At 35.3% G+C, this 27,326-nt stretch overlaps 1 protein-coding gene across 2 annotated transcripts in view; it reads left to right on the top strand.

Moving 5' to 3' along the window:
* Window positions 1-27,326, top strand: part of LOC149550901 (uncharacterized) — a 103,285-nt gene that overhangs the window by 29,547 nt on the left and 46,412 nt on the right. For both annotated transcript variants that reach the window (XR_016352633.1, XM_089786474.1), the window contains exon 3: window positions 12,911-13,048. Coding sequence is in view for 1 of the 2 variants with exons in the window: in XM_089786474.1 (XP_089642600.1) it covers window positions 12,911-13,048 (138 nt within the window). In the remaining variant the exon portion in view is untranslated. The remainder of the gene's footprint in view (window positions 1-12,910; window positions 13,049-27,326) is intronic.

The following is a 27,326-nucleotide window of genomic DNA, read 5'->3' as shown; positions in this document are numbered from 1 at the left end:
TTATCCAAATTGTATGTGATTTTGGATCTCTATTGTGCACATTTTTAAAATTGTATGCATTCCTTGAGCATTATTTTATTCTTAAATGCAATTAGTTATGAGTGGTGGGAATAATTTAATGGTTTATTAGTAATATGATAAAATGTAATTTGATTTAGTGGAATGTTAGTCGGATTCTTATATGCGAATTTTCATATGTTAGAAAAAAGTGCTTTGTTTGCATTTAATTAACTTTTGTATGAGTCACATTTGTAGGAATTTTGGAAACATTATTTAAGTCGACAATGACTAATTATCCATTTATGGTCCAAAAGGGTTTTACTAATTATTTGAGGTAATGATAATTATATTTTATTGCATTTGAGTTAAATGTGTGGCTATATATATCCAAAAGGTTAATATGTAATTTGTTTGGAGAAAGGGCATTATGTTCTTTTGTGAAAGAACTAGCTTTTGTTTGAAATGGAAGATTGGATCTTTTTCAATTTGAGTTTTCATTGAAAAAGCAAAAGAGATACAAAAGGGTTCTTGGAAAGCTTTTATCATTCTGTCTTGCTTGTTGCTTGAGAGAGGTTGGGAAGAAAAAGTTGAGATAAAGAAACCCCTTTGTTTTAACGATCTTGGAGTGAGGATTGGACAAGGAGCTTGTTTGTTGTTCGAAATTGCATAGTTACGTTCTTGATTTAATTGTGAGAGGACTGTAAGAATTTGGTGTAGCTCCGATACCATGTAAGAATTTGCCTTAGGGAAAAATGACACCAAGATCAAGAAGCTCAAGAACAAAGCACGATAAGGACCAAATGATGTATGATCATAATAACAATATGAGAACGAATTGATGTACAAGTACACTAGAAGAGCTTGTATATAAAGGCCTCTAGAATGACTAGGAGTTAGCAAAATGATAAGCCTTACAACTAAGCACATGTCCACCAAGAGTGGATTATCCTCCATTGAGCACAAAAGTTTGTGTGATGATGAGAGGATAAGCTTATATGGGTGTATCACGTAAAAAGATGTTGTAGACATTATTTGCTTAATTAGAGTGCAAACAATTGTGTTGTCTACATGACAACTTAGTTGATTATGCAAACTCCAGTGTTGTAGACACCATGTGCTAAATTAGAGTTGCTAACTCTTGTGTTGTCAACAAGACAACTCATATGAGTACGCATACTCCTAGGTGTCTAACTAATAAATAATAAAATAATGCATTTAGCCTAAGTAAACTTAAGTAAAGTGTAAATAATAATTAATTATTTACACTAACACCCCCCCCTTAAGAGCAACTTAGGGGAATGCACTTAAGCTCACAAAAACTATGATGAAAATGCACGATGGGTCCTGGCTACTAGGCCATGTTAGGTACCCATATACAAATGCAATGATGTACATACGATGTAATGCAATGAAATCTCTCTGAAAATGGAGAAAGAGGGAAAACATCATGAAAAAAACCCTCCCCCAAAAAGAGAGATATGTACAATAAAGAAGAGAAGAGTCATGTGACCCTCTTTGGTGAAAAATCCCACACCCTGAAGAGATCTTGCAAATGAAGATACTTGACCAACATAAAGGGCTTGGTGAAGATGTCGGCAATCTACTGATCTGTAGGACAATACTGCAGTGCAATGACCTGCTCATGAATCAGCTCTTTGATGTAGTGCATATGAACCTCAATATGTTTTTTTCACTGATGTTGGACTAGATGTTTTGAGATCTCAATGGCACTCTGATTATGACAATGTATGACTGTGGGTCTAGGTAGATTAAAACCAAACTCCTTCAGAATTTGCTGCAACCAAATAGCTTCTGTCACCGTAGTCACAGCTCTTTGATACTTAGCCTCAGTTGGTGAAAGAGCAATAGTGTTTTGCTTTTTACTTTGCCAACAAATGGCGCCGAAACCAAGAGGAAACATGTATCCTGAAGTAGACTTGCGAGAATCAAGATCTTCTACATAGTCTGAGTCTGTATAACCCACTAACTGTATCTAGTACCAGCTGCATAGCATATCCCATATGTATGTGTACCTTGGATATAGTGTAGGATGCGTTTGGTTGCCTTCCAATGAAGTTCATGTGGCTCTTGCATGAAGTGAGAAACCATCCCAACTGCAAAGGATATGTCAGGGCGCGTATGTGTCAAGTAGATGAGACTTCCAACGAACTGTCTATACAAAGTAGCATCAACAAGTGGAGTGGAACACTTTGCTTCTAACTTAACACCTGAAAGAAATGGAGTAGATGCAACCTTGTAGTCACTCATGCGAAATCGAGCAAGCAGATCAAGAGCATACTTGGGTTGTGATAATGTGATCCCTGATGAAGACTGATGTATCTCGATACCAAGAAAATAATGAAGTAGACCCAAGTCTGTCATTGAAAATCTGTCCTGCAAAGTAGCCTTGACACTATCAATGATGGATGTTGTACTCCCTGTAATGATCAAGTCATCAACATAAAGCACAAGTAGCAAGTGAGAATCATCCCGTTGAAGAATGTAGACATTTGGATTGGAATGACATCTGGTGAACCCTGCTGAGAGAAGGAAAGAATCCATCTTGGCATACCAAGCTCTTGGAGCTTGTTTAAGTGCATAGATGGATTTCTTCAATTTGCAAACCAAGGTAAAATCCTGTATGAACCCTTGTGGCTGCTCCATATAAATCTCCTCATGAAGATCACCATTCACAAATGCACTCTTCACATCCATCTGATGAACAACCCATCTCTGAGCTGTCGCTATAGCCAGTGTCAAACGAATGGAGTTCATTTTGGCAACTGTGGCAAAGGTCTCAGTGTAGTCAATGCCAGGTACCTGAGAGAAACCTTTTGCAACAAGTCTAGCCTTATGTTTATCAACACTTCCATCCGCTGCAAACTTGGTCCGATAGATCCACTTACACCGAACCAATTTTCTTCCCTTAGGAAGAGAGACTAAGTCCCATTTACCATTTCTTATAAGAGAATTATATTCTTCCTTCATTGATCTATCCCATTCTGGAATGCCCGAAACTTCTTTGAATGATTGTGGATCGAAAGCAACTGCTATATAAGCATGAGGGAGTGAGTTGTGTTGTGATCTTGTCCTCCTAGTATCTGAAGGATTCCCTGCCAATGGTCTTGCCGAATCCAATGTTTGCTGGGCTCATCTAGGTCTAGTGGAAGAAGATGTAGAAGGGATATCCTCAACCTCATCTGGCTGATACCTCTGTTTGGGTCGTGGACGTACATCTTCCAAGTTACTATCATCACTGCCACTCTCTTCAACGAAGGAGGAAGGAGGAGGAGTTGAAGTAAAGCTGGAACAACTTTCTTCAAAATGAACACTCCTCTCATAGAATATGTCATGTGTCTCTGGATCCATCAACTTGTAGGCTTTATGAGAGTCCACATATCCAAAAAAGATGCAATGTTTTCTTTGAGGTTCCAATGCCTTGCGTTTTTGTGGAGGTATTCGTGTCCATGCTGAACAACCGAAAACTCTAAAGTGCTTTACAGAAGGTTTCCTTCCAGTCCAAGCTTCGAAAGGAGTTACACCATCCAAAGCTTAATGAGGACTTCTATTTTGGATGTAGTTAGCACAATTCATTGCTTGAGCCCAAAAGACTTGATCAAGAGACTTATGTAGTAGCATGCAAGTGGTCATCTCTTCGAGGGTTTTGTTCTTCCTTTCGGCAACACCATTATGCTGTGGCGTGTATGGTACTGAATGTTGAAGGTCATTTCCCTCTTGAGTACAAAAGTCTATAAGTCTTGAGTTCGCATACTCCCCTCCATTATCTGTTCGAAGAACTTTGATGGCTTTCTTTGACTGCTTTTCCAGTTGAACCTTGAAGGTAAGAAATCGTTCAAACACTTCACTCTTATGAGCCATGAAGAATACCCAAGTATAGCGTGAGTAGTCATCAATGAAGGTGAGTGCATAGCGAGACTTTCCAAATGACGGCACTGGGAATGGGTCCGCCACGTCACTATGAACCAATTCAAGAAGACATTGTGCTCTCCAAGACTTCCCCTTGTCAAACATTTTTTCTGGATGCTTCCCAAGTGTGCAACCTGAACAAACACCGTTTGAAAACTGGACTTGAGGTAGACCATGAACCATGTTCTTGTTGCTAAGCTGTTGAAGATACCTGTAGTTGAGATGTCCAAACCTCTCATGCCACAGTTTGCTTTCTGTATTTGAATGCATTAACAAGGCTTGTGCATTAGATTTAGGCACAAAGGAAGAGAAAGTGTAAAGCCTTGAATCATGATTGGCTTCACCTATTGCAACCATAGAGTCATCTTTGATGCTTTTCACTACCACTGAATCTAGAAGAAATTCAACTTTGTTTCCACCTCCATAGTGAGTGATTTGGTAGACTGAAAGAAGGATGGAGGTAAGATTAGGAACATAGAGAACATCCTTGAATGCTCCATTTTTTATCTCAACTTCACCTTTTCCTTCAACTTCCACTTTAGTATCATCTCCTACAAAGATGTGAGGTACCTCAGAAGGTGTCATGGAAGAAAAATCTCTCTTTGAAGCACCCATGTGATGTGTGGCACCTAAGTCAATAATCCATTCTCCCTGACTAACAGTGTTTGTGAGGAAAGCTTGCCCTTTGCTCTTTGAATTTGAAGATGAAGACCCCTTTTCCTTATAAGCATTAGGCAATGGAACATTGTGCTTCTCCATGATGTTTTTCAATTCATCAATCTGCTTGTGATAACATTGTTGTTCGTCATGACTAGTTCTTTTGCAATAGGTACACTTCTTTTCCTGATTATTGTCCCCCTTTTTGTTGGTATTAGGAGAAGACTTGCCTTGTTGTTGATTTGATGTTGAGGTTGACTTTTCTGTATCCCCTTGTTTGTTATCTTTCCACTTCTTCTTTTTGCCCTTTCCTTTGTTCGAACTTTCACCAATTGAATTTTTAGAATTCTCATTATTAGCCACCAATGCCTTAGACTTTGAAGACTTGAGAATCCCCATTGTTATCAACTTAGCTTATTCATCCTCTAACAATTGAGCATAGTCATCAAAATTGATTTTCTTATAGGAAGCCCCTAAGGTAGTCTTTGTGGTGTTGAAAGAAGAGACAAATGTGGAGTATTCAGATGGTAGCTTATTTTGAATGAGATAAATCAACCTGTCATCCTTACTGGGACTACCACAATCATCAAGTTTTGTTCTCAACTTATTCACCTTAATGATAAAATCCTGGATAGAATCAAAGCTCTTAGGATCTAGGGAGACAAGCTTATCTTCAATCTTGTAGACATCCTCCTCAGTCACTTCCCCATATAGGTTTTTAAGGGCATCCCAAGTTTCCTTGGATGTATTATATTTCATGATTTGATATAGGATCTTGTCATCAACCCCTAATCTAATGAGTCCTAGGGCTTTCCTATTTGTTGTTTCCCAAGCCTTTATATCACTTTGAGATACTTGATCACCTGTTGGTTTAGGAAAAGAACCATCTGCATATTGAAAAACTTCTTTATTCATCAACTCACACCATTTTTTAACTGACCATGTGGCATAGTTGTGTTAATTTTGGAATCTTAAGATTTCCCATAATGCAAGGAAAGAAAGATAATAGCAAGAAAAGAGGAACACAACACCAAGAGACACTCGCTCAAATGAATGATTTTTGCACTTTATACTTAGTGCGATTACAATAGCCACTTGCCAATTTAGGCCTAAGTAGTCGTCCGATTTTTCTGTTTACAACCTCCTTTTGGAGTTCAAATTTGCTACTAAGCATTGTCGCTCAGATATACAACAATTTTGAAGCTTGATCAAAGCAATACAATGCAAAAAAGGACCTATTTCTGAAAGTGGTATTTTTGTCCACACAAGCCTATAATCTAATTGCAGATCTAGAAGGTAGACGAAAAATTATTCACTTTAAAAAAAAAGGAAACTTGAAAATGTGTCCAGATGAGCTTGTATGGAGCGTTTGAAGTCGCAAAATGTAGGATTGGACGAGTACAATCACCAAAAATTGAATTTTCTAACAAATCTGTGCACCAAAACCAAAAAATAATAGCACCACTGAAAAATTTAGGAAATTCTAGCCAAAATAAAAAAAATTGCACTTGATTTGGAGTCCAGATGATTGAGATATGGCCTCTCGAAGTTGGACTGTCAAATCAAAACTGCATATGGTGAGGCGTCTGCTTAGCAAACTGCTAGGTTAAATTTGACATCCAAACGACTGTCGCGAGAGTGCAATTTGGTTTGCTAGTGACAGTCAAATGACCATCAAATTTAAAACAATGTACATATGACGTCAACGAAAAAAGAGCCCCTGGGTGACTTGGCAGTACGAATGATGATGTTAGCAAGTCTGCGTGGCAGTACAGATGATGATGTCAGTGCTGACTGGGCTAATGTGTGGGGCCACATGGCCTGTTGACTGTGCCAAGGCATACTGTCCACACGTCAGGTGATTGGGCAGATGATGTGGCTTTGTTTGTGCGTACGGAATAGATTTACTTGGTGGCTGACAATATTTGATGAGTCACTGGGGGTGTTTGGGCTGTTGATGTGTTTGCATGTCCGTGTGGAGGGGTGTAGGAGCAGACGTGGTGCCACATGGAAAGTCTTCGGTTGGCAGGAGTTAGGAGAGTCCAGTGGAGGACGAAGATTGGTGGTCGGCGATGTAAAAGCCGTCGGAGGCGGTGAATGGGGATCACCAGTGGGTGGATGTGGGATTTTTAAACTTGAAGGCCGTAGTATGTGAATCCATTCACCACTTTAGTGAATCCTGAGTGCTTTTAAACTTGAAGGCCGCAGTATGTGATGTGGCTAAGAAACCGTCAAAAGTCTTGTGAGCTGTCGTGTGATATGAAATGTCGTCGCCAGAATGTTGGGGGATCCGGTTGTGGTGGAGAATAAGCCGGTTTGTTGTGGCCGGTATGAAATATGTGTCGGATTATGTGGAAAATCCGGCCACGGGGCTAGGAATTGATTGCCCAGTTGCCTGCAATAAATGCTCTCTACAAGCTTGATGGCCAAAGTTTTGCAAAAATACAAAACAGAAAAAATTGTAGATCCAAGAATTGCAAAGAAGCAAACTTAATAAAATATGCAGATCTGAAAAATAAATTCACAGATCTAAAAGATCATACCAAATTCCGCAAATCGGGCCTTCGGGTGCCGATTTGCAAAAAAAATTTGCCTCAAATTTCACTATAGCCTAGGGTAGGCAAATTTATAGTAAAAAATCATCGAATCGATGCTTCGGATGCAATGGTGAGATCCGCTTTGGCTTTAGATGTTCCTAATAGCTACAGATTCTTCGGATTTGAATCGGTGGCCCTCAGAGAGGTGAAGCAAAAATGGTCTTCAATGGCTATGAAATAACGCTCCTATGGCTCTGATACCATGTAAGAATTTGGTATAGCTCTGATACCATGTAAGAAATTGCCTTAGGGAAAAATGATGCCAAGATCAAGAAGCTTAAGAACAAAGTACAATAAGAACCAAATGATGTATGATCATAATAACAATATGAGAATGAATTGATGTACATGTACACTAGAAGAGCTTGTATATAAAGGCCTCTAGAATGACTAGGAGTTAGCAAAATAATAAGCCTCACAACTAAGCATATGTCCACCAAGAGTGGATTATCCTCCATTGAGCACAGAAGTTTGTGCGATGATGAGAGGATAAGCTTACATGGGTGTATCATGTAAAAAGATGTTGTAGACACCATGTGCTTAATTAGAGTGCGAACAATTGTGTTGTCTACATGACAACTCAGTTGATTATGCAAACTTTAGTGTTGTAGACACCATATGCTAAATTAGAGTTGCTAACTCTTGTGTTGTCAACAAAACAACTCATATGAGTATGCATACTCCTAGGTGTCTAACTAATAAATAATAAAATAATGCATTTAACCTAAGTAAACTTGAGTAAAGTGTAAATAATAATTAATTATTTACACTAACAAGGACCTCGTCTCCATTGTTTGTGCTTTCATCGTATTGAGGTATTTTCCATTTGATCAAATTATGCATTTTCTTGAAAATGAAGGGATTGGTTATGCTTCCACTTTGTTTCGGATATGCATATGATTTATATTTGTGTATTTGAATGTGGGCTAGGAAGATATATGTCGTGCATTTTAAAGTTTTTAGATTTAAAATTGTAAAATCCTAAAATGATCCCCAAAATTTTTTGTAATTTTTTTGCACAATTTATACGATTGAAAGTGGACTTATTTTTGTAAGTTTAATTTATACAATTTTTGAATTTGTAATTTTTAATTTTGTGTGAAAATATTGAGGCTCAAAAATTGTAGAATTTGAGTTTATACCAGTGTAACATGGAAACTCGCACCCCCCTCCCAAACCTCGAAGTACAGGTCCCTGAGACGTTCCCGCACCAGGCACTTGAGTACCCAAGTACCCCCACCTTTGTCATTCTGCAACCATGCTGCTGCTGGGATGGGTACTTGAATTTCTTTTTGAATTTTGATTTTTGAATGTTACTATTGGGTATGTAATATGTTACTATTTTGAATGTTCAATGGTTCTAGATTATGTTGCAAATTTTCTATACAATATTTTGGGTGTGTAAGTGAATCTTGATCTTTTTGCCTTGGTAAGTGTGATGTTGAAACATGTCCTAAAGGTTGGATAACATTTATGGCCTTTAGAGGATCCCTCAACCATTCTTTGAAGTGAATTTGGTGACAAGCAAGAGGAGCTTTTTGTAGTGTATCAAATCTTGATGTTTTATCAAGCTTCAATTGCATCATTTTTTAAGAAACTCAGGGTGTGATTCTTCAATAGGGCCTAGTAAACATCATTTTGAGAAATTTGGTGCTAAACAAAACCAAGTTAGTCTTATTTTGCATGCCCTTTGTTTCAAATCACTTGTTTGAACTTTGGACACATTAGGAAATCCTTTTTGTTAGAGGCAATTTTAAAACTGGTAAAAGGTGATTCTAGTAAACATCAATGTTGGAATTTCCCTAAATCCATGTGAGACCTAGGGTTTCCACTTCCTTCTATCAGTAGTGTTGTATTGGTGCTCTTGAGTGAAAGTAGATAATTTTGTACAAGGTTGAGGTTAGATATCATACACTTCTACCATTCTCTCTCTTAGATAAATATCCTTTGGTGTGTTAGTAATTTCTCTATTGTTAGTAATATGAGAATGTATTTTGGAATTGAATTGTAGGATGAAATGTTGATTAGGGTGTCCTTTGATTATAGGTAATAGTGTCTTGTTTGCTTGTGTTCTTTGCCTATTTGTGGGAGAAAACATTAATGGTCAAGCTCCTATCATCAGAGGAAATAATACCCTCTTGTTTGTTGTAGTGGTGATGTCGTGTGACAATGTAAGTCTTTTGTGAGTGTAGTTGTGCTTTATGCATTGATGTTTTGTTCCTTGAGTGTTGTTGTGTTGCAACATGTTGGGTTGTGGGTGTGCAATGTGATATGTTAGTGTTGCATTTGTAATGCAAAAAAAATGTTAACCCATTCTATAATTGTTAATGTTCGTGGAGAAAGCATGGGACATTACATGATCAACATGGCTGGATACGCTTCTCAAAAAGCCTCTTATATTCAATAGCAAACAAGAAATTAGGGCAGTCCCTCTTATAGAGGTTATAAGACCACAGTTAGCCAAAAAGCCAAATAAAGCTAGCCCTTTCTTTTTCACCATATAGGGGATGAAGCTTTTATTTGTTATTAGAGGATGCAACCGTATTGAAGTCCTACTCCTAACAAATAAATCACTATAATTTTATCCAAACCAATGATTGAGCTTTGAAGCATAAATGTCAACAAAACTAAAGTCATTGTTGTATACCTAAGGTGTCGGTTTGGGTTTGAGAACATTTTTCACGGGTACAATAAAATATTAAAATGGGGGTTGTGTCCCTGAGTACAAAAACAATTATATATATAGATATGTTTGTATGTCTGCATGCAGCCTAGAAGCATGAATAGTATCATATAAACAACAAAAATACCAATTAAACTTGTAATGATCGCATCATGATCATACCACTATAGCATAATTTACTTCTCAAGGATGAGACTAGGAGTACCAGAGTAGGATCAATTCTGGGTTTGAACCAGATTGGTACCGAGCACTCCAGGGAGCAAACCTTGTAACTAAGTTGTGCACACTTAATCATTTCTGTCTCCAAGAACATATAACTGATTTTGAACACTTGGAACAGTGGGGTTTGTAGCGGAGCTTGCAGTCATTCAAAGAAGATCAGTCTGCATGATCTCCAAATTTTCCATGTCTCCATCTTTTGTTCATAGTTTAATCAAGTATGTTTGAATGTTTGGCCCAAGGCTTTTGTCATATATCTCCAATCATAGGTTAAAGCATACTTTTCAGTTTTGTCAAAAGCCTAGGTAATGGTTTTTTAGGTTGCCGATTGGAACAAACTGTTAAGGTGGATTTGGTGAAATTGTCTACAATGGGATTGTGGGTTCAAACCATCAAGGGTCCATTTGGTTGCTAGAATTAAACTTGAATAGGAATCAGCTAATTCCCAAAATTTCAGAGCCTCATTTTGGGTGTGCCAAATTAGAATTGGGAATAGGAATTTGTATTCCAATCTTTGCCCTAAAATGAGCATTTTCTATTACACCTAAATAGGTGGTATTGGAATTGCAATTTCTATTCTAATTTTGACTTTTCAATATTTGATGAAAATTTCAAATCCACTATATGGCGCAAGTTTCAAAATTCAACAAAAACCTTAGATTTTTTTACTCTCATGGAATCCCACATAGCTTCCGGTGCCCTGCAAGTCACAGAGGAAACCCTAAATACCGATCCACAATATTCCAAGGTTAATAAATTAGGAAGAGTGATATACAACAAAGCATATAGATTCCAAAAAGAAAATGGCGTCCTCGTATCTTTTAACAACACTTTTGTTTTGAATCTTAAAGTGGAAAGCGGATTTGGTGGGGAGGTAATGTCATTTTTCATAACTTCTAACAAAAATGTGAGATATAAACCAGAGAAGAGCCATGATCTCTAGTTGGGACTCTTCGATTCCACAAAGATAACATCTCTTGAAGAATCAAGGATTGCTCTAAAGAGCGATGACATAACAGTGTGGATACAGTTCAATGATGTTCGCAACAGCGTCAAGTTTACATGGCAACCGGGTCGTCTTCAATGCCCTCGCAGCCCCTTTTGTTCGATACTGTTGATTTGTCTGGTCTTCTCAACTCAGAAGTTCACTTCGGCTTTTTCGCTTTGACCAGTGACAACATTGAGCTCCACTATGTCAAATCATAGACTCTAATTGCAAATTTCAATTTCAACTGTAATTTCAATTTCAGTTTTGTCGAACCAAATGAGTCTAAAATTAAAAAAATGGAATTTGTTATTCTGGAATAACAAATTCCTATTCCCGATTCCTATTCTTGCGGTCAACCGGGCCCTAAATTATCTTGTTTCTTCAAAAATCATCATACAAGTCAACAAGTTGGATTAGGAGGTTGTCAATGGCTTGGTAGTTAGGGTTTTGGTGTTCATTAGATTATCTATCATGTTTAGTGTGAAAAGTTTTTTATTTCTTTAGAGGGTATTCATGTGTCAAATTGCTATATTTTAGCAACAGCTGTTATTTGTGGTTGTTTTTTTCCAGAAGTTCTAATTCTAGACAGAGGGTAAAAACCCGTGCTTGGTTTCTTTTGTTAGTTTTAATTAACTGTTTGTTGGCTTTAAAGTTTTTTCCTCTTTTTTTTTGGAAATACAAGTATTTATGCTTTAAAACATTGATTTTTGGGATAGAATAATGTCTTCTCATGAATACCAAAATTGGTCAAACTCGTTTTGAACACAAACTTTGAATGATAATTGAAACTATGCTAATGCTATTGAAATATTGTTTTCTGTGTTCTGTGTTTGATTTACTGTATTCATAATTTCATGAATTGAATTGAAAGAAGATGTTACCCTCAAGCTTTGGATTGGTTACATCTCTCTAGCTAAGTTGTAACTTTTAATATAAACTAGCTATTTAGTTCTTGAAACTAAGTGCAGTCAATCCTACTTATTCCTTTCAGAATTGTGTGTGTGTCCGATTATTGGCCTTCCCTATAGCAACTAAGAAGTTTCCTTATTTGTGTTTAGGGTTAGTTGCTTTTGGTTATAAATCTGAAAATCTTGTTTAGGATACATAAATTGTTGCCACTCATGTGCCCATAGCTGAGGAAAAAAGGTAGGTGGATCGTTAGTTTTATTATAGTAGAACTCGAGAGATATCCTAGTGTGAATAATTGTATAATTTGAAGAAAGTTTGTCACATATTATTGTTCAGGTTTGAGTTGTCTCAAAAGAGAAATTAAAACACTAACACACCCTAGTTGGTTGGATTATTAATCCTACAGCTTTAAGTCTTTCATCTCTTTTAAGGTTGGAGTTTTTCTTATGCTACAGCATGCTAATGTTACTGATTGTACTTCTGAGCCCTTGTGATCTGTTTTGGTGAATCATGGATATCAGTATAATTTTTTTTCCTTTCCTGCCAACTACTTGATTTATCATTATTATAACTTGACATGTAATTATCAAGTTTCTTCTAACACCCATCTATTGGGTAATAGGACTTTTCTATAATTAAATGTAACAAACCTATCTCTGGACAAAAGTTAACTTGTTTTAGTGCTTGATCATTTGCAGAAATGTTGAATTTCTATTTTGTAAACAACTCTAAGGCATTGGCAATACATTAAAAAGGTTTATTTTACATACATGAACATGCTCAAGTTTTTTTGTATTTAAAAATTGATGGATCGAAACTATCTGATTTGTCTAGAAGCATGTTTTCTGAAAAATTTCAACTTTCAGGGCTAAATAACTTGCAGAGTGTATCTTAATCTAACCATCTAACTCGGTGGTTTTCTTGTGACAGTATCCAGTGGTGCCGCCTGAACTAGATTTGATAGATTCAAAAGGACTTGATGATAAACGACATTCAGATCTTTTGTTAGAAATACAACTTGAGGCCGAAACGCTTGCATCATCCCCCATGCTTGTAGCATTGTGCGAGGTATGATAACTAAGAAGATTTGTTTAAAATAATGATAAGAAAGTTTTCAACTGACAAATAATTTAAACCACTGAGGCCCAACCACTACACCAAAAGACCAGCCTGGTGGTGAGGCCAGCACCCACAAATGTAAAGGTAACCCCACAGTGACAGCTCTTCATTATCTCTGCCCTTTGAGAGAGTCGCAACCTTTCATAATCACCACCCTTTGATAGAGTCACAACCCTTCATTATTTCTGCTTTTTGAAAGAGTTGCCACCTTCATAATGATCACCCTTTTAAAGAGTCGCAACCATTCATCGTTTCTGCCCTTTGAGCCACTTCCTCATTTTTTCCGATTTCTTATTCCGTTAATCATTGCTTCATTTCCATGCTCCATTTTTTCTCCCTTCCTCTATCCCCTTTCTAATTAACTCTTTTTCCTTTTATATCTCATGTTTGAGGGAGTTGCAACTGTTCATTTCATTCCTTTTGACCATTCATTATACTTTATTAAATTTTGTTTTTATTGTTTTATATTTTAATTTTATTATTTATTATCAAATCCTATTTTAAAAATGTTAAATTTTCATAATTAGATTTGTATTAATCCTTTATATATATATATATATAAAATTTATCTTGCAAATATATTTATATATATTCTTGTATAATTTAAATAAGTCTTGAAATATTAATTATTTGTCTCCACCTTTTTTTAATATCGGTAATGTCTATCTTACATCATCATTTTGGGGCAAAACAATGGTACATAAATATGAATGAGGGGCGTCAGGTACACAAGGCATGACCCCTCAAGTATGCGGTCAAAGACAACCGATGTGGCTTTTGAAAACCATAGGACAAAATAATAAACGAGTGGCGAAGAGAGGTAAAATATATCGGTAATACAAAGAATATAATATGGGCCCTGATGAGACATAAACCTTGCAACATTAAAGTCCTAAACACCTTAGTGACAAGGAAATCAATTTCAAGCAACGTGCAAGGTCAAAAGGGCATATAAACAAGAATATAAGATATTAATTTAAGATAAAGATACACAACCACTTATTTACATTTATATATATAATAATATTTAATCAATGAAATTATAAATAAAACTTTGACTTATCATATAATAAAGATATAAAAAGATTATATATATATATATATATATATATATATATAATTAATAACCAAGGAGATTGATCTTAAAGATTTATCCAACTGAAGCAATAAAACATTAACACTCCCTCTTAGCAAGGGAGGATAAACACAAGACAAATATTACACCATTGGTAATATCAAGAATTTAAGGATATCTTACCAGTTTTCCACCATATGATATCGCATATGATATCAAGAGTATTAATCTCCAAAATATCAACATATGATATTCATTAATTACTCAAACTAGTGTAAGATATCACATTTAATATCAAGAGTCTTGATCTCCCAGAATATCGACATCTGATATTCATCAAGTACTCAAAAACAAGGTTTAGATATCACATTTGATATCAAGAGTATTGGCCTCCCAGAATATTAAAGATATTCACCACTTAAAACGTTTAGATATCACATTTGATAGCAAGAGTATTGGCCTCCCAGAATATCAATGATATTCACCACTTACTCAAAACGTTTTAGATATCACATTTGATATCAAGAGTATTGGCCTCCCAGAATATCAATGATATTCACCAAGTACTCCAAGAGTAATGGCCTCCCAGAATGTTGAGATACAGGGCTTTCACCATTTACTCAATTTATTTAATCTCATAATACAAGTTGATTGTAAGATTGTCACCTTACAACAACTTCTCCCAAACACAAGTCGTCACTTCCACATGATGTACACGAGGGGTAGGCCCATATAAAAGTCACATGGTCATAGTCCTCATAACTATGATAACTTATGATCATTAGAGAAACCATCTCAACATGGTCTTCTCCCTCTTGATCAATAAGATCAGGTTTACCGAGGTTAACAAAATAGCATCCTCAGTCTTCTCCCTCTGAATGATAAATAAGACTCCTCATTTAATTGCCTCTTCTTGTAGTACATTTATTTCAAAACAGAAAGGTCAAAGCACATAGCTTACGTGAGAAGCAAATATTACATATAAAATCATAGTAATTTATTTCATATTCTAAGATTCCATCTTAGAGTTATAACAAATAAATTTACTTTAGAGAAACATTTAACATTTATTTACATTACATGCATATAATAAAGAAGTCCCTCTTAATTCAATATTTCACTCATGTTAAGGATACTTAGAAGTTCCTTTTAGAATGGCTGTTTCTCTGACTCTATATCATAATCACTAACTTTGGCAAAAGCTGCTTGATGTTTCAATCTATCAGGACATTTAAAGGTGGAGTGACCATAGTTGTCACATCTGAAACATTGCATCTTAGAGTAATCTACATGCCTTCTTTCCTTTTGAAATTTGGTTTCTTCCTTTTATCAACATGAGTTGAAAGAGCATGAAGATCACTTCCAGTCGAAGTATCATCTTGTAATATTAACATACTTTCCTCTTGAGTACAATCATCCTCTAGTCGACCAAGTTTGGGAAGTTTGGATGAAGCACATACTCCTTGTCGGAAGGTTTTCCATGATTGTGGCAATCTTCTTAGAGCTATCATGGTTAATTCCTTTTCATTATAAAGGTGACCATTTTTAGAGAGTTGGTTCCTTAGTTCAGTTATCCTCATGAAATAGGATGCAATAATTTCTCCTTTGTTCATCTTAATGTTAGAGAGACTGTCTTTCAAATTTAGGATTCTCATTGTATTGTTTATCTCAAACATTTCTTCAAGTGTTTTAAGCATTTCGTGTGCATTGTCTAGTTCAGAAATAATAGGGAGTAGATGATCCTTAACTCCATCCACAATCAATTTCATGGCTCTAGCATTGTCTTTTTCCCACTTATTCAATTCATCATTTCCTTTTGGTGGTTGGTCAGATTTTTCTATGAATTGTTTGAGATCATTATCTTTTAAGGTTACCTTCATTTGTAATTTCCATGCTGTATAATTTGAGTTGCCTTCAAGTCTATCATCAACTTTGATACCACTGACCATTTTGATTGGTAAAGACTTTTAGTGCACAAAATAAATAAATAAAAATCTAATTAGGATCTACCTTCAAACTGTTTAGGCTTTATAGAAGGAACTTGGCTCTAATACCATGTTAAATTTTCATAATTAGATATATATTAATCCTTTATTTATATATATATATAAAATTTATCTTGCAAATATATTTATATATATTCTTGTATAATTTAAATAAGTGTTGAAATATTAATTATTTGTCTCCACCTTTTTTTAATATCGGTAATGTCTATCTTACATCATCATTTGGGGCAAAACAATGGTACATAAATATGAATGAGGGGCGGCAGGTACACAAGGCATGACCCCTCAAGTACATGGTCAAAGACAACTGACGTGGCTTTTGAAAACCATAGGACAAAATAATAAACGAGCAGCAAAGACAGGTAAAATATATCGGTAATACAAAGAATATACTATGGGCCCTGATGAGACATAAACCTTGCAGCATTAAAGTCCTAAACACCTTAGTGACAAGGAAATCAATTTCGAGCAACGTGCAAGGTCAAAGGGGATATAAACAAGAATATAAGATATTAATTTAAGATAAAGATAAACTACAGCTTATTTACATTTACATATATAATAATATTTAATCAATGAAATTATAAATAAAACTTTGACTTATCATATAATAAAGATATAAAAAGATTATGATTATGATTTTATATATATATATATAATTAATAACCAAGGAGATTGATCTTAAAGATTTACCTGACTGAAGCTATAAAACATTAATAAAAAACAGGGGATATTACATTTTTTTGAGATTCTGGTAAATTATTGATAATAGTTATCTTTTTGATTGGAAGTTTTATATCAAATAAGATGCTAATTTGAGAGTATTTAGTCTGCCAAAGTTGCCCAGGATTTATGCCTGGCCTTGCATCTTTTATTCATTTGCTATTTTGGTGGGTCAGATGAAACCTTCATGGGCAATGCCAAACTCGTTACTGAAGCATGAATCTACTTATTCAACAATACACTTGTAATTGATTTGAGATCCTGTAATATTTGATTTTATGGTCAAAGTAGTGACCAGGATCCAGTATGCTTTAAAACATTTGGTTTTTTTAATTTGGAAAGGAGGCTGTGGCCACAAGGAAGGGAAAAAGAAAACATCACTTTCTTGAGTTTTCAAAAGACAATTATTTCTTCTTTACCATCTACTCTGATTTCACAAGTTATATTTTTCCAATTTTGGTGATTTCAGGAATGTACAAAAATTCCAATCATTTCCATTTTATGTTTCACAACAGTGGTGTTCAACAGTGATTTTATGTGCTACATTTCAAATTGGACTTCTCTTGTTCTTTAACTTTGATGCCATTTTTTATGGCACTGTTCTTTATCTCAAGCAAATCAAACTAGAACTTATTTGCAATCCAAAGCTTTATGTGAGGGTGGTTTAACCTTGTTGTGGTCAATTTCAAAATTTGAATCTATATGTCAATATTTTTGTACACATTTTGACCAAGAGCGTAACTAGTGTACTACGCCATAATCTAGCTTTTTGACTCGAATGTTACTGCTGTGGTTCTTTGTAACTGATGTGACTTCGCAATTTTAGTCTTTGGAAATGCATTGCCTTTGAAAATCATCAAATAAAAATAGATTCTAACTTTGTAACCTAGGAATCTTTAAACGATAAATATATTTTATGCTAAGTACTACTTTATTCACCACAACAATTGATGCGCTAACTTTGATGCCAAGTCATTAAGACTATGGTGTGTGATTCTTATGACAGTCTAGTTATGCTGATTCATGAGATAAGAAGCATCATGGTTCTCTGCCCACAAGTCTGACCTTAATGTGGAACTGTCTAGATTATACTTGGCCCTACAGGTCTACCTAAATGCATAAATGAGATGGCACACATCTTTGCACCTGTGCCTGATGGTAACTTGATTCCTTAGAGGCATCTAATTTTATTCTTCATTCTTGAGATAATTGCAGATGCATAACTATGCATTTTGAAGGCATGCATGGTCTTATAAACGGTAATGTGTATGTGCCAAAAGTATGCAAAGGTTATTTGGGAATGAGAGATTGCTAATTCTAGTAGATATCTCTGTTTACATAAATCTTTTAGAAATTATTAATCTTTAATAACTAGATACATATGGTTTCTGTTAAAAGTTGGCAACTCACATGGCCCTTCGAAGGTTAAGTATGTTTTTTCCTGAAGGAATTCACAGGGCCGTTCTTCACCTTGTGATCATTAATAGGAAGAATTTGATTAAAATTCTCTACAATAGTTTTGATCCAAAGCCATGGGTAGAGCTGTGCTCAACTTCTCCCATCTTTTCTAGATGATGGGGTGAATATGCTCACTGTACAACTCCAGGGTAGTGCATTTCTAAAAAATGGTAACCTTCATTTGGCCAAGAAAATAATCAACACATATAGATCTCCCCAAGACTAGAACTATTGAGATCCCAAAATTTGATGATAATAAGTTATACGAAAGATTGGTGTGTCTCACATTCAATAAAAAACTAAGATATAGGATGCACATCCTGCAGGGCTGCACCAGGTGTGGATGCGCGCTGGTGCAGGTGCTCTTGCAGATGTGTGTCGAGCGCTTGGGTGCGCTAGGATGTGCAGTCCCGCTTCTCTGGGTGCACCTGCGGGCGGGCTTTTGAAAAGTAAGTTTAAAACATAATAAAAAGTTTATTTTCTTTTAAATTTCACTCAACCATGAACGACCCTTTATTAGACCTTCCAAAACAAAAGCACATCGTTTCACCTCTTATTTCACTTTAACAATAATTTCTCTCCTTTTGGTAGTTCGAAGGGAGGTGATTCTTTTCAAAGGAGATCAATTGTGGAGAGCCAAATAGCTTCCACGAAAGAGATTTAAGTGTCTAAGTAAGTTATTAAACCCTATTTTTTTAGTTTTTTGATGTATTTTTCAAATTTGTGAAGAAGTTTTTCAAGTATTTTTTTAATCTCATTTTTTTTTATAGATTGTAATTTTTATTATGTACAATATAATAGCTCTTATTACAAGGTAGAGCTTCACTTTTTGGGCCCTGGTGGTAAAAAGATTAATATGTTTGAGGGCTCAGATAAGGAGGGCTTGTCTCCTGTAGAAATGGAGTGATCTATAAAAGAACAAGAAGATGTTGACAAAGTGGTTTCAAAAAGAAAATAAAGTTCTTATACTTTTGGAATGAAAAAACAAAAATTCTTGTCTCTTAGACAGTTCCAGCCTCCGAAAATTCCTTCTTGCCTATACCCACTATGGATGACAAAGATGAAGAAGAAATCTCCACCTGCAAGAGAGGTTCATTGGAGAGGGTGTTTAAAACAGAAGCAAGAGAGTTTGCTGAAGAAAAAATTGCACGTTGCCTCTATGCTAATGGTCTTCCATTCAACTTGGGGAGATCAGCATATTGGAAGGACATGGTGTCAACAATAAATAGGGCATCTTCTAGTTTCACAAGGCCTAGGCACGAAAAGATGCAACCACCTAATTGCAAAGAGAGAAGAACTATGTAGTGGCCCAATTAAACCAATTAAAGATTATTGAATTGCAACAGGTATATTTTATTGTTTCTAATGGATGGAAAGGTTGTAAAAACTGTCCATCGATAAATGTTATTGTGGTGTCCGCCAAGGTGGCAATGTTTTTGAGGGTAGTTGATTGTGAAGGGGAAGTCAAAGATGTAAAGTTCGTTTTGGGGATTTTTATTGACTTTATAGTGATGGTGAATGTGGTCCAAGTAATTATAGGTAATGCAAAAGTTTGTAGGGCTATGGATTCTCTTTTTCGGACCCTGGGCAAATGTCGAGCGAATTTTGTAGTTGACAAAAGAGTCCGGGAGGAATTTGGAGCGAATTTGGGCGTGCAACCAAAAAGGTTTGACTTCTTAATGTTTTTATTGTTTTGAAAAAACATATTTTTGGTTTAAATATAATCTGATTTATTATCCAACCAACCCAACCCTAAAACACACCCGCACTTCATATAGTGGCGTATGAACTTATTTGCTGCAGCACAATTTTACATATATATATATAATAAAAAATAAAAAATTCTTGTACGAACGAACCCAAAACAAACCCGAATCTAGCCCCAAAATTTTTTGATTGAATTTCCAACCCAAATGTCGAATCTGCATCTGAACTAGCAACTTAGCTTAATATTGATGAGTGCGTCAATTCATTGAACTATGACAGTCATGAATTGCAAACACATTACACATAAGAATGCACTAAAAGAAGCTATATATATTTGTACAAAGGATTTTTGGCGAACTTTCTAAAATAAGTTTGTGATGCAAGGAGCATCTTTGGGTTGTTGGCAATCTTGCATCCCCAAAAAGATATTTGTTTGTATCTGTTTTCCAATTATTTGTCTGATAGTTCGATTCGGCAAATACTTGTTTGTCCTTTCCAAATTTTGTGGGTTTGGCTTCTCATTATGGACCTATCACAAATCAATATTCTAAGTGTGCAAGATTTAATGTTTTAACTAGTGGAAGTTATGCTTCATCTTCTCAGGTGTTGATTTACTATGTTGTTCTTTATACGATGCTTGGTATTTATTTCAGCGAGGTTCTATATTTTAAGAGTTAGCTTATGTGCTCTTGGATCTAGACAGGTGAATAATTTGTGGACCTATATCTAAGGTCGGTGAAGGTTTTATAATGTATTATGTATTTGGTCATTAATTCATTGAGGGTCAGTCCTATATTGTATAACATGTTTCCTTTATTGGAGATTGTGAACTCTAAGCCGATGTGTGTGTTTTGATGGCTATAAATGTAATGTCATTGAGTCTTGTAAGGCAATAGGAGAAGAGTATGCTTAGTAGAGCAGGAGGATAGCTCGAGAGTTGTGAGTTTGGTTTGTAATTTGGAATATACTATTTGTATCTGAGAAGGCCTTACAACTTGACATGTATATGGTCTATTTGGTGTAATTCAAGATCTGTTGTTAATAAAAGAGTTTGTTTTCAATTGTATTTTGTTATATTTTCGTTGTGTTGTTGGGGGCTTGGTCATCTCCATTGGGGATACACTTGCTTACATCAGATGGTATCAGAGCAAGGTTTGATCTAGTTGGACTTATCAGAGAAAAGGATGATCTGATTGTGGCTGATTTGATCATTGTTGACCTTGGTGGACTTGTCAAGACCTGGACTTCTTGGTTGTGAGGTGGCAAATTGTGGTCCTGCAAGGCTCATAATTGTGGAGGAGTTGTTCAAGTTGTGTTGGTATCCTTTTATAGACCCGTTGGTTCTTGTTGGTGGACAGATTGCCAAAGTTTGAGGCAGTTGCACCTTGTTGTAATTCAGTATGCCACCTAGAAGGATGAACCCTAGGAGGTTGGAACATATGTTTGAAGAATTCAAGGCAGAAATGAGGAATGAGATCCAAAATGTCTTGAATGACTTGAGAAGGAATCCTGAAACAAAAGATGAGTATGTGGAAGCTACTGAAGATCTTAAAGTACGTGAAGTAGAGATCCCTGTAGAAGAAGGATTGTTGAGAGCTATGGCACAAGTTAGTAAGAGTCATAGAATGGAGGTATCAAATTATTCTAGTTCTTTAGATGTTGAGGAATTGATAGATTGGATTAATGAACTTGAGGATTACTTTGAGCTTGAAAATATTGTAGATCCACAGAGAGTTAGGTTAGCACAGACTAAGTTGAAAGGTCATGCTACCTTGTGGTGGAAAGAATTATAGAAGTATAGAGAAGACAATGATGAACCTAAGATTAGTTGATGGAAACCCATGGTTTCTAGATTGAAGGCTAAATTCATGAATGAAGATTATGAGGTTGGACTGTTTAAGAAGTTGCAGAACTTGAAACAGAAGGATATATTTGTGAAAGAATATATTGAAGAATTTTACAAAATACAAATTAGATTTGGAATTTCGGACATTGTGAATCTTCGAAGGAAAAGGTTGCAACTATGTTATTGGTTTGAAATTTAATATCCAGGATGAATTGAGTATGTTGAAACTTGGTTCAGTTGAAGATTTTTATCAATATGGATTGAAGGCAAAAGATAAGTTAGGAAGAAAGCAAGGTAAACAATTGACAAAAGTAGATAAGGGCAAGAAAGTAGTTTCTGATAAGAAGTATGCATTCAGAGGTTCTTGTTAAATGTAGTAAGGATGGACACCGAGCTTTTGAATGCCCTCGCATGAAAACTGAAAAATAGAACTTGGTAGTACAGGAAGATCAGAAAGTGGAAACTTTTGATGTTGATTTGACTTCACCTGAAGTTGGAGAATCTCTTTTGATGAGAATAATCATGTTGGCTAAGCATGATGTGGAACCAATGAAAGAAGGAACTTATTTCGAACTATTTGTAAGTTTGAAAGTAAATTTTGCAAGGTTATTATGGATGAAGGTAGTACTAATAACCTTGTTTTTGAGAAAATGGTTAGGAAACTTCGATTGCAAAGATTGAATCATCCTACTCCTTATGGTATCAATTGGTTTCAAGATGATCATTGGGTGCAGGTTAAAGAACAATGCTATGGTAATTTTAGTGTTGGACCTTTTAAGGATGAAGTCTTATGCGATGTAGTAGACATGAGTGCTTGTCATGTTGTACTTGGAAGACCTTGACAATTTGATAGAGGAGCTATACATGATTGCAGAAATAATATTGTTACAATTGAGAAGGATGATAGAAAGTTTGTTTTGATTCCTTTGAAGGATTAGGAACAAGGAAAAGCAAAGAACTTGAGTGTTTTCAAGACTCTCAGTTTGGGAACAACAAAACTTGTGGTTAAGTATTGATGAAGAACAGTCTGACTTGAAGAAGTTATCTAATCCTGTGATTAAGAACAGTGGAAAAGGAAAGAAATTTGTTGGAATAGTTGATTGCAGTAGTATGTTTGGATAGACTTTTGTGTTGATTGATGAAAAAGATTTATGGGTTCAGAATGAGCATGGGATTTATGTTTTGAATTCTGTCAGATGTCCACAAGTCCTTATGGACTAAGTCACAAGGTTCGAGTTCGAGTTCGATAACTATGAAGTTTGGATGAAGTTCTGCAAGTTAAAAAAATTGAAAAAAAAATCGACATTAAATTTGTCTTATACAATTTTCAAAAAAATATAAATATATGCTAATTATTATATATGTTTGAATTTCATGCAAGAAACTTTTAAATTCGAACTTACAAAGCAAAACATAATAAAAAAAAAAAAATATAATAAATAAATAGATTGATAATAATAAATAAACATATAAATTATTACTCTTTTGCAATTTATAAACTAAAAATTAAATAATAAATACATAATAAAAAATAATAATAATATTTACAGTTGCAAAATTAAATATAATTTTAATATAAATATTTAAAGTCTTAAAATTGAATATTTCAATATAAAATAAAACTAGAACTTTACTACAGTCTACAAGTCTACGATTTTATAGTTAGAAAATAAAAATATATATCCAATTTTTATCATAATAGAATTAATTCTAATATTTTAATATTGAAAAAGAAATTCAAATAAATGTAACATAAATTAAAAAATCGCAAGAGTTTCAACATTGTATGTCTTCAAGAAATCCTAGCAGCATCTGGCGGACAAATCTGGAGACAGACGACTGCAATATGAAGTCAAACGACTCCAAACTTCCACAGGCTAATGTTCGGACAATAACAATCTGTCCAAACTTTTCAGCCCTAGCCGTCATTGATTGATGCAATCCATTACAAACACATTTATTTACCAAAACAAATTAGCCAAAAACCCTAAAAAAGTTGTAAGCCTGCAATAAATCCTTGTATGAATTTTTGGGCAAACTTTAACATTTTTTTAAATATTTTTTATAGGTTCGCCAAATTTCGAACTTGAAGCTGAAAATTCGGCGAACCCTGTGACTTAGCTTATGGAACACCGTTTGTCACCTTGGGTATTTGTTGCAGGAGCATCCTTGGGCTGTTGGCAATCTTGCATCCCCAAAAAGATATTTGTTTGTTTTATGTTTTCCAATTATCTGTTTGACAGTTTGATTCGGTGAATGCTTGTTTGTCCTTTCCAGATTCCGCGGGCTTGGCTTCTTATTGTCGACCTACCATGGATCAATATCCTAAGTGCGCAAAATTTAATGTTATAATTGGTGGAAGTTATGCTTCATCTTCTCAAGTGCTAGTTTACTATATTGTTCTTCATACGATGCTTGGTGTTTAGTTGGCGAGGTTCTTTTTGTAAGAGTTACCTTATGCGCTCTTAGATCTAAATAGGTGGATAATGTGTGGACCTTTATCTAAGGCCGCTGAAGGTTTTATAATGTATTATGTATTTGGTCATTAATTCATTGAGGGTCATTCCTATATTGTATAACACGTTTCCTTTATTGGAGATAGTGAACATTAATAGCTAAAAGCATGAACATGACATTTTTTGAAGCTTCTAGAGGATTCTTGGAGCCTGACTAAAAGCAATAATTTTTAATAATGTGTGATTTCAAAGGCTTAAATTTGGGCCTTGTCTTGACCTCTCAACCCCATTGGTGGCACTACCCCTGAAACCTATTGGGGGAGGCTGCCTCTAGATACCCACTTTGGTTTTGAAAACAAAAAATAAAACTCTTGTCCAGTGGAGAAGTAGCGGTTTTTTAATTTTTTTGACTTCTCCAATTAGACTCCAAATTCTTGAATTACATGTATAATTCTTGTCTGTTGAGTCAATCCTTGTCCTAAGGAATGCTCAAACGGTTGTAGCCGAATTTGTAGATTGTCTAAGATACAAGCCAGGTCTTCGCATAAAGCTAATGATGCCAGGTTGGATAATACAAGCTCCTCTGCCATAGTTCACAATTTCATATTATGATTCTTATTTTCAATGCCATGGATGCCACACATAATCTATTAGTACATCCATATATTTAAAACTGACATAATTTATTAGTACATACAATAGTACATCTATATATTTAAAATTGTTGTTTTTCTCAACCCAAATGTGCTTTTATGCTCATTCTGGTCAAGCATACTTGTGCATGTGATTGAAGTACCTTCTAATTAGTGTTACCAAGGTACATGCCCCCAGGGTAAAACCTTGGCACATTGGGTGTGCATATGTCCTGAGTGCGGGTATGCTGCGCACTCATCTTCCGCCACTGCTGCCGAAGCGACATTGCAATGCGGCCGCACCATTCGGTGCAGCTAACCAGTGCGTGGGTGTGAAAGTGTATCTCGGATATAGGCATAGTGCTTCTAGGGGATGTGCGGGGTGCGTCCGACACCCATGTTCAAAAGTCATTTTTAAAAAGTTCTTTATATTATCTTACCAACGAGGAGTCTAGTAGTTCTAGTGATGAGGACTTCGGTTTAGGGGATGATTACACAACTCCCACCTCTACATTCTCATTATTGACATTTAGTAGATTGTACTCACTTTGATATGGCCATGATACATTATTTCATTTCACTGTTTCATGGTACTTTGCTTGTTGTAATCATGAGCATCTTGATCTTTATGATATATCATATTTATAATTTGAACAATAAATTTTGAATCTTTCATCTTTATCATTTGATAGTCAATGGTTGACTTGCATGGTACTACTCATAGTTGGAAAACTCTCACTCGGCAACAACTCGCCAAGCCCCTAAAATTTTATTTGGGAAAAAATCGGCCAACTTAAAAAAAAACTCAAGAAAATTCGGGAACTGCTAAAATTTAATTAAAATACATTTTTCTTGCAAATTTCAATGAGATGGATTTAATAAGTTAATTAAAGAGAACACAAAAGAAACAAGCAGAGTTTAGATATATATAAATGCATAGTGGGTACAAAATCGCATTCTCATATGAAATGTTGATGGCGGGAAGCAAAATAGTAAATAGTTTCTGTCAAAAAAAAAAACGTTTTTGGCTTTAACTTGTGGCAGCTGAGTCGTTTTGTAAGACTTGTTGAGTTTTTTCCAAATACTCGACGATTGAACGATGATTTTTTTCTGCGAGTAAAACTGCCATATACTTGCCACCAAGAAAAAATTGGCAATTACTGGCAAATCACCGAATATTCAGCAATTATGCCAACTATGGTACTACTATTTATGATTTATATTTTTTATTTATCATTGTCATTATGTTGAAAACTTTAATGTTATTAATGTTACAACTTACTATGAGTATGTTACTAAGTTCAATGGTCATTGGTTTTGAAGTTTCAAGTCTGAGTTCAAACTTATGGTTCATGAATCACATTTCAATTTTCTATATTCATAGTCAACTATATTCGGTATGTAATATTGAAGTATCATTTCATAATTAGCATTTCAAGTCATATATGTATACTATGCAACCTCCCCCCTCCCCCACCTCCACACCCCCACCGTCCCCCTTGCTGTCCCCAAATTGAGGCCCTTTTTTCCCACACCCAAAACTCGTCCTGACATCCCCCTGCACCCCGTGCCAGTGTAACACCGCTTCTAATTGATTAGTGCATTTTGTCTTTAAAGTTGATTTATTGAAGGGTGCATGGTAAAAGCTTCAAGTCCTTTAAAAAAATCTTATGTTTCATGGTTTTTGAATTTGCCGAGTTTGTCTTGACTCCAAGTTTTGAGCCCAAGTGTGTAAAAGATCAGCTTTGCTGAGGTCAAGTCATTTAACTATGATCCTTCGCTACAGTTTTAATCAAAATCAAAACTCTTTACTCATCGTCATAGATGTGTGATAGCTTATTCTTCTATATTGCATCTCATTTGGGTTCATTATATTTTCTCAGAAACTCAGTTAACATTTCCCTTCCCTATGCTCTGTGTTCTCTATAAAGAAGATCTGAATTGAATTCATGATATTGTTAAACTAATTTATCAAAAACTAATTTGTTAAAGAAGGATCTGTTTCATGACAGCTTTCTCCATTTTCTGATCATTGGTTCGGAGCATTACTTGGCACTTGTTTGATGGGTGCTGCACCAATCAGTTGTTAGGTTGCTAAAACTTCTAGGATTGTGATTGAAATCATAATGCAGAAGTTAACTTCACCTATTGGCACTGTTTGCAAATGTTTTATTGCATAAAGAAAGAAAATTGTCATTTATCTACCTTGGAATATAATAGGGGAAACATAGAATTGCACAGGGGTTTTCTTTGGTACCAAACAGCATGGTCAGCACATTTAAAATTTTGCAAAGTATTCCATGGGCCATAAGATGAGAAGTTTA

This window comes from Cupressus sempervirens, chromosome 6 (assembly GCF_028749045.1).
Source record: "Cupressus sempervirens isolate cs-2001-9-10 chromosome 6, ASM2874904v1, whole genome shotgun sequence".
Classification (NCBI taxonomy): Eukaryota; Viridiplantae; Streptophyta; class Pinopsida; order Cupressales; family Cupressaceae; genus Cupressus; species Cupressus sempervirens.
Note: the sequence above shows the minus strand (reverse complement) of the source record. Positions and strands in the feature narration are given on the sequence as shown.